This window comes from Bombyx mori, chromosome 20 (genome assembly GCF_030269925.1).
Source record: "Bombyx mori chromosome 20, ASM3026992v2".
In the NCBI taxonomy this organism is placed as follows: Eukaryota; Metazoa; Arthropoda; class Insecta; order Lepidoptera; family Bombycidae; genus Bombyx; species Bombyx mori.
The window spans coordinates 269153-283810 of NC_085126.1; the positions used below are offsets into that span (position 1 = coordinate 269153).

The 14658-nt window shown below is 39.4% G+C and overlaps 1 protein-coding gene across 1 annotated transcript in view; it reads left to right on the forward strand.

Moving 5' to 3' along the window:
- Nucleotides 1-14658, forward strand: part of LOC101735966 (uncharacterized) — an 88492-nt gene that overhangs the window by 63940 nt on the left and 9894 nt on the right. Inside the window, exons 5-8 of the mRNA XM_012691401.4 lie at nt 1042-3758; nt 3854-3984; nt 4818-4988; nt 5758-5929. Of these exons, the coding sequence (XP_012546855.2) occupies nt 1042-3758; nt 3854-3984; nt 4818-4988; nt 5758-5929 (3191 nt within the window). The remainder of the gene's footprint in view (nt 1-1041; nt 3759-3853; nt 3985-4817; nt 4989-5757; nt 5930-14658) is intronic.

A 14658-nucleotide genomic window follows, 5' to 3' on the forward strand; every position in this document is an offset into this window, starting at 1 on the left:
ACACATCAAGTGGGTAATTAAATAAATAGTAATAAGGCGGGCTATGTTACGGGCTACGGTTACCACTTAGCTCCAAGTGGACTGTAAGCACATTTACCCGTTTACACTATAACAATAATGACCGAGAAATCCATTCGAAGATTTTGAAAGATCTTGTAAATAAAAAAGTATAATATTTAACCTTGTATCCGATTTGCAAGCTATATTTTTATTTATTACGAATTATAAAAACTTCGATTTTATCTTAACTGACAAAATGATTAATGATCTACACGTTACTAATAACACTAATTATTTCTATTAATCACTTCTGTTGCTAAATTGAAATTAATTGGGACAATTCTTTTTGTTTATCCCAGTCTGGTACATTGTAAATGAATAACAGTAGCTTTTGATTAACTCCTGCATCCCTATGGCGCTATATGGCGCTTCTTTCCAAATGTAGTAAATCTATTTATAACCAGACAAAGTTAACATAGTGTAGTTGTAATATTTCCTCTGTTTATTTTCTTTTTTTGTCAAGTAACGGTTTGACGATCTGTATTGTTGTAAAAAATGTTTCAAACTAATTTCTTTTCATTTTCAACCAAAGATAAAAAAAATTAAGTACCATTTAATAGATCAAATTCAACCATTTGGCATTTGGCACTAGTAACGCAAATGCGATGTAAGTTATGCCATATTGTGATTGACAACTTTCAAGTTAATAAAAGTGATATCTGTGTTCCCAATTATTAAAATATAGAACTGACTTTAGAACTTTATTTTGAGTACATTTCTGAAATATATAAATATATTATAATAATAAAATAATAGATTAAATAGAAAAATAATTCTAAGCGATAAAAAAAAATATAACGACAAGTCTCACTCATTAATAAATAAATAAAAAACTATATACAGTTTAATAAAAATGCTTACTTCTTGTCTCTGAGGTCTAAATAAAGTCCTACCAAATTTTCAATACTACAATGTAGGTAACTAAACGGATTGATCATTTTCATAACAAATACAATTAATAAATGCAATGTATTCTTGCAGGTAAACCACGTGAGACGCGGGGCGCCTCTGATACCCTATCAGTTAGAAAAGAACCTTTCACTCATCTATCTAAAGAAGAACTAATTGAAGAAGCTAATAAAGTACTAGCTGCTGCACAGAGCGTCACTTGCACTGCTGACCATCCACCAGAGAAATTCTTTTCTCTTCCTCACAGAAGAAAATTCAAAGAAAACGCTAGAAGAAACAGTGACACTTCACCGGATGGTAAAACTCCTTTGGGCAGGTCTACGAGCGATGTGAGCGCCAAGAAAGCTAAAGAAAGGACGTCGCTTTCTACGATATTCCGAAAAGCGCAAAGAAACAAGAGCCCCGGTGAGCCAGTCGTTGTTTCCACAAAACCAGTTGCAGCTGTAAAGAGGAGCAAAAGTGACGTCACCGATCTGAAATCTAATACCAACCTGAACACGCAAAATAAACCAATTAGGAAAAGATCTGGCAGCGAAACTGAAGAATTCCTTAAATCACTCAGGAACAAAAAGTCGCAACTATCGCCCATTATAGAAAGTTCACCGCGAGAAGACTATTTCCAAAAGACTTCTCCACTGGATCTACTTCAGAAGCAAAGGGTGACAAAAAAAGATAAAGATAAAGCAGAGGAGAAAAAAACAGAAAATAAGAAAGTTAACCCAGTCGAGAAACCGCCAAGATACAAAACTCCTGAGAACCAGGATCCAAAGCCTCCAACAAGAACCAAAAGAGGAAAATCTTCTGAAATAGATAAGTCGCCCTCCATTACCGAAACACCGAAACGAAAATCCGAAATAAAGAAAACAATTTTAGTTGATGAAATAGACGCTTCCAAATCTAAAGAAAATAACTCCGCGGAAGTAAAAGATAAGATAAAAGATAGCATCCGGAAAATCGAAGAGAACGTTTATGGTAGCAAAGATATGATACATAGCAGTCAGCAGCCTCCTGATAAACCGCCGCTGACTAGAGGACAAACTGTGGATCATATCGTAAAAATTCTAAAAGAAGATCAATTTACTTCTCCTAAGTCCCACTTGATCGTACCTCCGAACGGGACTAACGTAAATCAACCATTTTCCTATATTAAGCCCAGTGTGAGTCCTGACCCAAACCTCTTTGTGAGAACTACCAGTCCTGATAGAGTGCCATCTCCAGTTAACAAAATGACCGACAAACGAGTTGTTTACGCACAAGTAATTAAAGATATCGCTGATCACGATAAATCAAAAATTGGACACAAAAAAAATTCTCCAACGCGAGAAAGATATGTACACAATTCAGATGAAGATGAAGGACTCGGCTATGAAGAGAGAAATAAGTTTTCAACCACTCGAACGTATGATTACGATTACAAAGCTAATGAAAACCCACAGTTTAACACGATTGGCAGCTATAAGATAACCGATTCACCAATTAAGCCAAGATTCAGGGAGTACAAGCTCAGGAGCTTCGAAGAGCTGGAACCGACATACGCTAATGACGACTCACACGACTTAATAAATAAGTTTCGAGGAAGGGCCGACGGTATGGACACAAAGAAGAAACAATATGAACCTGAACATACCAAAGTCGATTTGGATTTTAACGAACTAAGTCACCGCCGTCAACTATTAGAATCGCGGTTGAACGCTCGAAGGCTCGAACGAGAACGAAACAATATTGGAGAACCTATTTCCAGGTATTTGGAAACAGACCCGATTTACGAAGCAGAAAAACGAATGAAAGCAACAGAAAGGTTTGTTAATGAAACGGTTAGGTACTGTCGTAATACTGTAGAGAGGGACGGCTTCGCCGAGAGTAGTGTCACTGAAGACTACAGCAAATACGATTCCGATAATCGTAAAGTTAAATACAATACTGAAACGAGAACTTACAAAGATAATAAAGGAGAGATAGACAGAAGAGAGTTCGTTGATAGATACGATTCAAGGTACAAAGAGAACAGGAAGGTGTTCCCTCCTGAACCAGAATATGAACCTCCAAGTCTTGAATCCAATCTACAAAAGCCAGTGCTGACTCCTAACGAATACAAAGAAAAAAAATATAAAGTGAAAAAGCATGTCACTTCTAGTCAGGACGCCCTGCAAACTGGACACAAATTCAAAATTAAGGACGAATGGTTTGGTAAGCGGAAAGGTCACTACGCATCCAACCCTGAAATCGCTCAGGAACGTGAGGAAGAGTATGCAAATTTACCAAAATTCTCGGAATCTTACCATAATTCTTTACGCCGAGGCAAAAAGGATAAATATCAAGACGATTTTGCGATCAGACGCCACGATTCAGGCGACAGCAGAGATTATTACAGAGACGATCGATCTCCGAGGCGTTACGACATCGATAACAGACTTGTGGACTCTGGAATCGAGAACGATTTCCGTAAGGATTCCAGTGGAGAAATCCACAGACGGTATAGGAGACACGAGAGCGAGGATGACGTCAGGAACACGTCGCTGTTCTTAGACAGCGAGAGAAGGCACACAGAAGATAACTACCCCAGCGAACAGATATACGCGAATGGCGAGTACTTGGCGAGGTTCAAGGATTACAGAGACGAGGAGGAGAGGCGTTACAGAAAAGAGCAGGCAGGAAGGGATCGGAGTGCCGATGACGGGTCTCACTTTGCCCACAAATATGACAGCTACGACAAAAGTCCAAGCAGAACCAATGAAAAAATCAGTGCGAAACCCCCGAAAGCCACCAAAAAACTTTCTGGACTCGAAAAGGTAAAACTAAGTTCAGAATATTTTTAGCAAAAAGTTTCGTGTTAATAAGTTTTCATATTTAATCAAAACTGTTGTTGTTTTCGTTTTGCTAACAGATGAAACAACTATTCTCTCGCGACTCTTCCAAGAAGAGCAAGAAAGAGAAGGAACCTGTCCAGCAGAAGACTCGCACGCGGGTGCTCAAGAGCCCTGAACATCTTGCCAAAGACGACTCCGAATATAGAAGGTACTTTCCATCGTTTGGGCAACTTTTTTCAAGCTTACTTTGGGTACTTCCTGAGAAATGACAATTTCTCTTTCAATATTTTATTTTTAAAATTATGTATGTGCATGTATGTGTCTTTGTTTGCGGGGACCATAATATGTAAGTAATAAGAGAGACACGCCTGAGTTTGTTCCGATGCTTCTTATAAGGACCATCAGGGCTGTGGGTTTCTTTTCACGTTTGAGCATGTAAATTTTAAAGATGCTCTTCGCCAAATTTTGAGTATATAAAAAATAATGTTTTAAATTTGGAATTCATAGGACAGCTACCAGGAAAACGTAATCAACGAACTAGTCAAAACTATTCGCAGAACGATGCGATAACATCAAACTTCCTGCAGAGTTCTGATAACCTGGTACTTTATAAAAATTGCAGTCATCGGACCAAACTTGTTCTATTTTTTTTACACACATAAAAAATAATTTTCTTGTATTTTCAACTAGGTCTTATAATAAGAAAAATAAGGCAGCATTTACGAGGACACATAATGAATTCGATATAATCTATACTAAGCTGCTTAAACGATAACATATTTTTTCTATATCCATGAACGACTTCTAGGATGGTGGTATAATCTCATATCACAAAAATCAAGGCCGCGAATCAGTCAGGGAAACTACAACCTATTGTGTCTTGTTATTTACTAGCTACTCTGTTCCTTTATAGACAACAATATTAGATGAGCTTTAAGCTTGTCTGCCCATAGCGGCTATTAAAAAAACTACCTTAGTACAAATATAAAGCACAACAAACAACATTTATCTAGGCCTGATTGTTTCAAAACTTCATTTTAGATATACAGATCCTGAACCAAGCGATATAGTCGTTAAGAAGATAGACTATGAATGTCAAGCCGACGAAAGGAGATACAGGGGTTCCCGGGAAGACCTACACAGATACAGAAGTATCGAGCCTAGGGACAGTGACGTGGAAAGGAAATATAGAGAAACCGATTTTGACAAAAGGTATGTTAATTAGTTTCTCCACAGCCTTGAGTTTTTGGAGTGCTCACCGTCGCCCGTAGACAACGGTAATGCCAGGAGTATCAGTACCTTGTCCATTACGTTCTTAAGTTCAGGTAACTTGGTGTTTTATAAAAATGTGGAGTCATTAGAAACAGTTTTAATAAAATTTGCTAATTTTGAAACTCGGTCACAACTTATTGCTATAAGTTGTTGCTATACGAAAATAACTTATTGCTATAAGTTGTAATCGAGTGTCATAAGATTAAAAAAAACAGCGATTCAGAACTTCTTCTTGAAGACACCGTCGTTGATATGAAATAAAACATGTCTATGATATTATTATGTTAACCCGGACTGCGGTCTACAGACTGCAAAAAAACACATTATAATTGTGTTGGTGTATGGACAGATAAATAAAAAATTAACAAAGTTTTTTTTTATTGCTTAGATGGGTGGACGAGCTCACAGCCCATCTGGTGTTAAGTGGTTACTGGAGCCCATAGACATCTACAACGTAAATGCGCCACCCACCTTGAGATATGAGTTCTAAGATCTCAAGTATAGTTACAACGGCTGCCCCACCCTTCAAACCGAAAAGCATTACTGCTTCACGGTAGAAATAGGCGGGGTGGTGGTACCTACCCGTGCGGACTCACAAGAGGTCCTACCACCAGTTTAAAGTGTTTGCATCCTGATCATTTTAATCTCGTCTCTTCATGCGATTTCTTGAAACAATTTGAATTATTACAATGAACAGTTTATTCTTTAGATACGAGAATACACTTAAAGAGGAGAGAAGATATAAGGGTCGTAAAGAAGAAAGCAGGCGTTACAATTCCTCAGACCGAGACAGTGACCAGCACTCTAGACCTTCGGATGGCGACAGCGAGTTCAGAAAGTCGAGATCTAAAACCAATCGACCGCTGGATTCACCTGCTTTGGTAAGTCTTTATTTTCATTCGGATGAGATCGTAACCAATTTTATGCAATGCCGAACCCAGAGCAAAATGTTTTAGAGCATACCTACTTTAAGAGTCTAAACGAAACAGCGAGAGACGTTGCGCCTACATGTTAGCAATTGAATCCGTTTAGCCCTAAAATAAATGTGACATTCAAAAACTTTCTACAAACAAAAATTTACCATATTAAATTTGTTAATTTTGTCTACCTAGATTTATTATGTTCTACTCAAAATTTGTTAGTAGCAATGAATCTTTTCACGTGTCTGCCTACAAACACAATATACCTCTTTTCGTTCTGATAAACTTCAATAAAAATGAAAGTATAAAATGATAAACAATGTTATTTATCGTGTCCGCACACAGGTACATTTTTAAGTTCATTGTCTCCGTCCTCCATTTGTCCTGCAGACGTTTTTTGAATGTTTTTGTACATCTCGATGACCCGCCATATATCTTCTTTACTTTATTAATCCTTGAATACAGATAATCTTTTTAGAAGGGCCATTAATATTAGTACCTACATGCGTTTAAGATATTACATTTTTGTAAGGATCCTTCTTAATGGATTATATAAAAAAGGAAATAATATTGATTAGCAAGCCACAGAACTACCCCTATACGAATCTATCTGTTCTCACAATGGCTCAACTCCAGTGGGAGAGCATTAAAACACAATTTGCCACTAAGCAAGTATGTCATAATGTATGTAATACATTTTGTCGGCGACCGAAGTAAAGGTATCAGTCATGGACCGCGATGGTCGGTATAACACCAAAGTTCAGTACTCAACGTAACGTTCGCCCTAACCATTGGAACTCGAAAGTGATAGCAATGTGATGAAACGTCCGATAGCCGTTATGTTAGTAAGACTTCCCGCTTGCGTTGCAAAGTTAAGTCGTTGGATTCCGGTAGTAACTTGCTTGCCTAAAATAGTATGACTGCATATTTTTAATGTTAAATTACAAACAGCTCATTTAATTTCTTTGGACATATAAAGTATAGGCTTTGGATAAAGTTTTAGGTTTTTTCCACTTTGACATCGAACTTACCCTACCCGGACGATTATCAATGCAACAATTACCGGTAGACTGCAAACCGTGAGCGTCATTCAGCATACAACTGGAGTAGGAAACTGTAGATGCACCAAACACACATCTGTATAATTATTATAAAAAATGTGTGCGTGTACTAGTGTACACACGTAAGAAGTGAAACTTATTTATGGCCTTATTTTTCGAAAAATGATCTACATGCAACTTTCTAGAAATTGGTTAAATAAAGTTAAATTAGATAAAGTTTAAACAAAAGGATTTTATTATCATAGACATGAATACAAAAAAGTTAAATTAGATAAAGTTTAAACAAAAGGATTTTATTATCATAGACATGAATACAAAACAGATGGCGCGTAACGGAAAAAAGGAAGTTTCACTTCAAAAAAAAAGAACACAATATTCCTAACCTAAAAGTACATGTTATTATCCGCAACATGCTTCGTCAGATTACAGAAATAAAGTTATCAGCAACATGCTTCGTCAAAATCTGTCTAATTACAAATGAAATTACTACTTAAACAATAAAACGAAACATAGTACATACAATGCATACGATATTAAGGTAACGCCATCACCGTATGAACTGACATACATACATAATATATTCCTCCCCATTTAGAACGACCGGCTCAGCGACAAATCAGCGAGTTAAATTCGAGTTACAGTAGTTGGGTGTCGAACACACGACCTTTGCTATTCGTCTGTTACGAAGCCATTGTTCCACTGCATTCCGAGCGCGGAGATGTTCCGCATTGTTTCGGCAACTAATATGTTTTACATAACGCCCTAATGGCGCAGCGGTGTGGAGCTTGTCTCGCGAAACCGAGATAGTGGGTTTTTAGACTGAACTTTGTTTTGTTCACGAGAAGAAATACATATAATTCGTTTTGTTTCGGATTAGATGAAATGACCCCCAACCCCCTCTAGAAAAGGGAGGGTTGGAGGGTCAGGCCGCCGCCTGCCTTAGAGATGAAATCGAAGTCTGACATATTTAATTAACGACTAGGGGTTCTTTACACTCGTGAATGGTTCACGAGAGAAATAGGCAGGTGTGGGCTACACATGAGGATTCACTGTACGCCCTATCTTTTACTTTATCTACCTAATACAGGCCCTTACTCTACCTACCTAATACCGCCATTTTTCTTTTTTCCTACCTATGCTGATAGCCTTGAGAGGCTATTTCAGCTTCACCCTAACGTGTGTAGGTGAGCTCACGGGGCTCTAACCGGAGTGTTGCTAACACTGACTCTAGCAAGAGCAGTGCTTCGCAGAATCTAGCACCGGATCGGAAACGCGACCCACTGAGAAGATCCGGCGAGAAACTCAGTGGGCCACCAAAGCCGGCTGTCTCTTAGACATCAATTACGTATGATTATGAATAATAGTTTAGTTTGGGAGTTTCTTGATGCTTGCTCGTAGACTTTAAAAAAATATCGAAACGTGTCTGTATTTGCTATTAGCAAATATAAATAATTTAACAACGTTTAATGAACAATGAAATATCAATTAAAATAGCGTAAAACGATTGCATCAGGAGACGCTATCAGTAAATAAACAGTTCAAGTTAAAAGATGTAGCGTGAATTCTCGGATTTAGAGTGTTTTTATTTTCAAAACAGTTTCATGAAATGAACAGTATTTCTAAGAAGGTTTCGAAGGTTTCCGATCCTTAATCTCAACTTTCTTAATTGGTAGAAAGAAAAAACATGTATGGTGGGTACTATAAGGCCCCTGAAAAAGCGCAACAGGAAACGCTACAGCTTATTAATTACTAGGGCCACGCAAAAGTGAAAGTTACCATACCGGGTGCTCCCAATCAATTCGTTTATATACAAATAAACTTTGTGTCGTAATAAACGTGCAGGAAGTATCGCAATTCCATAGCGGTAACATGGAATCAAGGGTTCGAGACGGGGTATATTCTGGTGGTAGCGAAATATGTATGCTTACACATGGGCTTTGTAGACAGAAGTGCATACTGCCCATATAACGGGGAGTGATCATCATAGCATGGTATTGGAGCACCACAGCCGTCGTCGATGGCTGCTACTCCGATACCATGACTATCAGCGCTGGCGTTTCACAAGGTTCGGTGCTCTTCCCCACGCTTTTCATACTGCACATTAATGACATGCTATCTATTGATTGCATGCATTGCTATGCGAATGATAGCACGGTGGACGCGCGATATATCGACCATAACAGTTTCTCTTGAAGCGTGGTACGGGAGAAGCGATTAAAACTTGTTTCTGAAGTGGAGAACTCTCTGGGGCTGGTCTATAAGTGGGGTTAACTGAATTCCGTTCAAATCATTTTCTCCCATCGTTCTTGTCCATATAATGTCAGTGCCAGCATTCGAGACCTACAAAAGATTGCTTCAAGAGATAACTTCGCCGCGACAAAAACTGTTTGTATTGTTGATTGGCTGGTAGTGTGATATATCACTTGCAAAAACTGAATCGCAGCCACAATTATATCTAGAGAATTTCTCGTAATCACAAGCTTTTTAACTACACCTTTCTGACCGCCGGTCTATCGAGATAACGTGCTCGACGGTAGACTCTTCCCTTTTTTAGTTGTTTGCGACAAGTCACGTCAACTATCCACATTAGCTTTGACACATTCATGCGCTTAACTCTTGATCAACCGGTCAGAGTTGAGGCCTCAGCGACTCAGTAAGGGCTGGCTTAGTCGCGCGGCCATTTCGTTAAGATTTATAGGGATATGTAGCTAGCACAGAGTTGATCCCATTGGACAAGAGCCGTTGATAGATAAAGCAAACAGTCGAAAACTCGTTTATAGGCTAAGAGTCCATAATGTGTCCATGAGACAGTCAGAGTCCTTAGATTCTATACGAGTTTTGTTTTCATTGAAAAGTTCGTTAAAAACAATAATTGCAGTAATCAATACTAATATATAAATTTACAGTGGTTTTTACGGATGTTCCGTTATAACTACTGAACCATGCATCCGATTGACTAGAAACTTTGTATCCATGTAGAAAATACATGTACTTAATGGATACGCTAATATTTATATGAGTGTTGGACTCCCTACACCTGTTACGGGGGCGTAAAGATGAGAATCTTTGTGGGGGTGAGAAATAATAATATTAATTTGAAATGCCCAGCGAAGCGGACGGGTACAGCTAGTACTTTATATAAACATGTATCTTTTAAGTGATGGGTGAACGAACTCGCGATTCACTCAGATGAAATGGTTACCGGAGACCATAGACACGTGATGCCGTCACCCACCGACATGAGATCAAAGACTTAATTATATTGTATAACGGCTGCTTTGTCCATCAAAATCATTGCTAATTTGCAGCCTCCCGTGCGGGCTTATTAATAGAAGAGTCTGATAGAATAACAAAAAACAGCGCAGAGAGACTAAGATTCAGTTGATATTTTCAGAAAAAATATTCAAGTCTTTTGTTTTTGTAACAGAATCCAAACACTTAATGTATGACCCGAAAATCCTATTCTGTCACAATTTCGGACGTATCCGTGACACTTTCCTATTGACATTACGTACATACATGCAAATGTCACATATGTTACAACACCCACACGGTTGCACCCACCGCCGCCTGACGTCCACTCTTTATTTACATCTCGTCTGCTTGGCTACACTTTACACCTGTTCACTATGTTTCCGACAACAATAGGCTGGTTGAAGATTGAAGCTTGACACACATCTCACATCTCATTTTATGTTCACGGTAACGATGTTGATCGCACAGAAAGTTTACAGCCTCCGGGTTGACAGAGAGACTTCGGTGCTCTCTGAGTTTTGTAATTCTTTCCCGGTCATCGTTCTCGTCGAACCTGTCGCTTGCGATGAAGGGCTCGACGAGTAAATTAATCTTCAGACACAGCCCACTGAGTTTCTCGCCGGATCTTCTCAGTGGATCGCGTTTCCGATCCGGTGGTAGATTCTGCGAAGCACTGCTCTTGCTAGAGTTCGTGTTAGCAACGTTGTCAGGTTCGAGCCCCGTGAGCTCACCTACTAGTTAAGGTTACGCTGATATAGCCTTTCAAGGTTCACAGCATAGGTAGGGAAAAAAAAGTTAATCTTTCACACGTCACAGGAGCAAAATTGACAGTTTCAAAAGACATTCGTTGAATATTTTGCTCAGAAATGAACTTCTTTATACGGCATATCTGCGGCACTATAAAATGTGCTTGAATTTAACTTAATTCATTTTTATTATCAGACCGTAAGAAATTGTAAAATTGCTTAAAATTTCAATTGAAGTCTCTGTAAAATTTGCTAAAGTTTGTTACACGCTGACTGATTCTGCTGTATATAAAACTAATAAAACTGTAGACGCGATCCTGCGGGTAGTCCTTGCGCAGGAGCCAGACTAATCTCTTTATCTTTTTTTTTTTATTGCTTTAATGGGTGGACGAGCTCACAGCCCACCTGGTGTTAAGTGGTTACTGGAGCCCATAGACATCCACAACGTAAATGCGCCACCCACTTTGAGATATAAGTTCTAAGGTCTCAAGTATAGTTACAACGGCTGCCCCACCCTTCAAACCGAAACGCATTACTGCTTCACAGCAGAAATAGGCAGGGTGGTGGTACCCATCCGCGCGGACTCACAAGAGGTCCTACCACCAGTAAAAAGTATCTAGAGACTTTATCAACCTTAAGATTAACAGCTGTTTTAGTATCTAAACTCTGCCTATCATATTTCCGCTGCGGCACAAGTAGACGTTTAAACAAAGTTGTTTGGTCTCTAACTCAAACTTGAACTGGGTCATAGGTGGCCAGAGCAATTTGTGGGGTCCATTAGTAACACACTTGTGGATGACCTTTGTCACTACTGACCTGAACCACTTTTTTAATGACACATTTTCGACCACGTCACTGCTCTTACGTAATTCCATTGAAGCCTTTTTCGACCCAAAGTTTCGTGTGTCATTGAGTGACGAAGTAAAAGTTCCTATATATAGGACTGCTTACACGTATAGGGTGTGTGGAAGGTCATTCACCATATGGTGACCGTATTAACCTTCTAGCTGTGATTTACATGAAATTGTATTAAAAAGTTTATAAGAACGCTAATTGTAATGTTTTTCGGTATTTTCTGATGTTTTCGCTGGTCTAGCTTGAAAACGTTTTTTATTTTTATTGCTTGGATGGGTGAACGAACTCACAGCCCACCTGGTATTAAATTGTTACCGGAGCCCATCGATATAAATATCCCATAAATGCGCCACTCACCTTGAGATATCAGTTCTAGGGTCTCAGTATAGTTACAACGGCTGCCCCGCCCTTCAAATCGAAACGCATTAGTGCTTCACGGCAGAAATGGGCAGGGTGGTGGTACCTACCAGCGCGGACTCACAAGGGGTCCTACTGCCAGTAAACGGAGAAGGTACTGGAGCAAATCTTTGCCTTTCACGATGCTGCGGTTTCCATGACCAAATGCGGTGTTTTTGACGATTTGGGTATATTTTTCTAACGCGATCACGTATGTAAAATCTAATGGTGCATACATCATAAACCGGTTATGTGATCCAATCTTCTAATCGGATGTACAATGAGAAAAAAGGTGAAAGTTAATGCGAAAATCTCTATTCCCGCCGTGAAGTAATGTTTGAAGAGTGGCTAGAGGCTAGCTGGTGTATCAGTACAAGGAAGATCTCAATCATATACATCAAAGAGCACTGCGGTATTTACAATGTGGTTTCTATGGGTTTTTGGATCACGGCTCGTTGTCATATTACTACTACTACTGAGCTGGCGCTATAACCCCGAAGTGAGTCTTGGCCTCCGACAATAAACTTTGCCATTCATCCCGGCGCTGCGCTACATCTTGCCAGTCCGACACTTGGAGCTCCCGTAAATTTCCTTCCACAGCGTCAGACCAGCGGTACTTGGGCCTCCCTACGAGGTGGCGTCCCTCCGGTACACCCGCATACACCCGTTTCACAACCCGATCCTGCTCCATACGTACTACATGCCCAAACCATCCGAGCCTCCGTGCCTTCATCACCCCCAGAATATTTGGCTCACCAAAAAGCCTCTCCACATCCTTATTTTTCCGGACGTGCCAAGAACCGTCTTCTTTTTGAACTGGTCCTAGTATTTTTCTCAATACCTTTCGCTCCGTCACGAGAATTTTTGCCTCTTCTTTCTGCGTAAGCGTCCATGTCACATTGGTGATGCACTATTTATTTATTTACGTTTTGATGTCCTACGCATCAGACATGTGCTGAAATGTACAATAACACTTTAGGTTGCGACTACCGAAAGATGAGAACACATTTATTCATCAAATTTGAGGAGACATATTAGCGAAAAGTTTCCAAATACTTGAACCCTTGAAGACTATATGTTTAATGCTTCTGTCTTGAGGTTAACTTTTTCAGGCTGTTAACATTACTGCTAAAAATTATCACCGGATTTGTGGTAAAACGTTACGATAGAACAGAAACTATCATTCTAAAGTTTCAGACCAAAAATATTTCATATATCGTCAAAACTATGTGTGTGTTTGTCCAACAACTTATCACACATCCTTTTCAAAAACCGTTTCGGCGATCGCAAAAACTTGAAGACTGAGGTTCAATATCCGCCGGGTTCAATGTCACCGATGTTTGACAATGATGATGTCATGCCCTCTCTCTCTCGTGTGCACTGGGCCGTATGTCGTTATTGAATATGTTAGATTATACAAATATTAAGCGCAATCGGGGGATCGGTTTATCTCAAATCATACTAGTGTTTCCGGCCATTATCCAAAGAGGTACGTCGCATCTGCCCTCCTTTAGCTGCTACTGTTCATCGTCCGACAGCTAAAACGAAATGTAAGGAAATTTCATATCAATTTATAACTAAGCACATAATAACACATATTGCTTCTTACTGAGTGCACTTTAAGGTCACATAATATTAATGCTAGATTATATAACAAAGATTAATGGAACTGTTTTTGAACGTAAAAAGGGGAAATCTCGATATCTATGAACAAATTTGTTTTAAAGGCCAAATGTGTAATAGAGCCCATGTACTCATACGAACTATACGACTAGCCGTCGTTGATGTCCAAGTATCACTTGACTTGAGCGATGAAGGAATAACATAGACTGGTAGTATGAATACTGCACTTTTTTAAACTTTCTATGCCTACGCTCGTAGTCCGAATTGTGAGTCCGCACGGACGGGTATTAGCATCCTTATTTATAACCGCGAGGCAGTCACGCAAACCTTTCTGTGTGCATAGTGCGAGTTTTTAACGTTCTCGATAGCGTAAAAGTTAACTCAAATTTGTATGCAGTTAGAACAGCGCCCCTAGCGGCAAACGCAGACAAACGTTCCAACTCCGTACAAATTTGAGTTAACTTTTACGCTATCGAGAACGTTAAAAAACTAGCACTAAGTTCATTGAAGGTTAGCACGGCTTACCATAATACAAATGTGACTTCAACCTCCCGTCAGGAGGTGGGTTGTGTCGTGAAGTCGATGCGGTGGGTATGCTTAATACAAAATGAGCTTGTCTGAATAGACATTACGAAGGGCATTCCTACTACCGAACCGGAGTGTATGAAAGTTTTGCAGTCCAAGCAAGCAAGAAGGTCCTTCTTCAAACGAGGCTTGTGAAAAGTACTTAACGGTGGGCAGCGGCTTGGCTCTA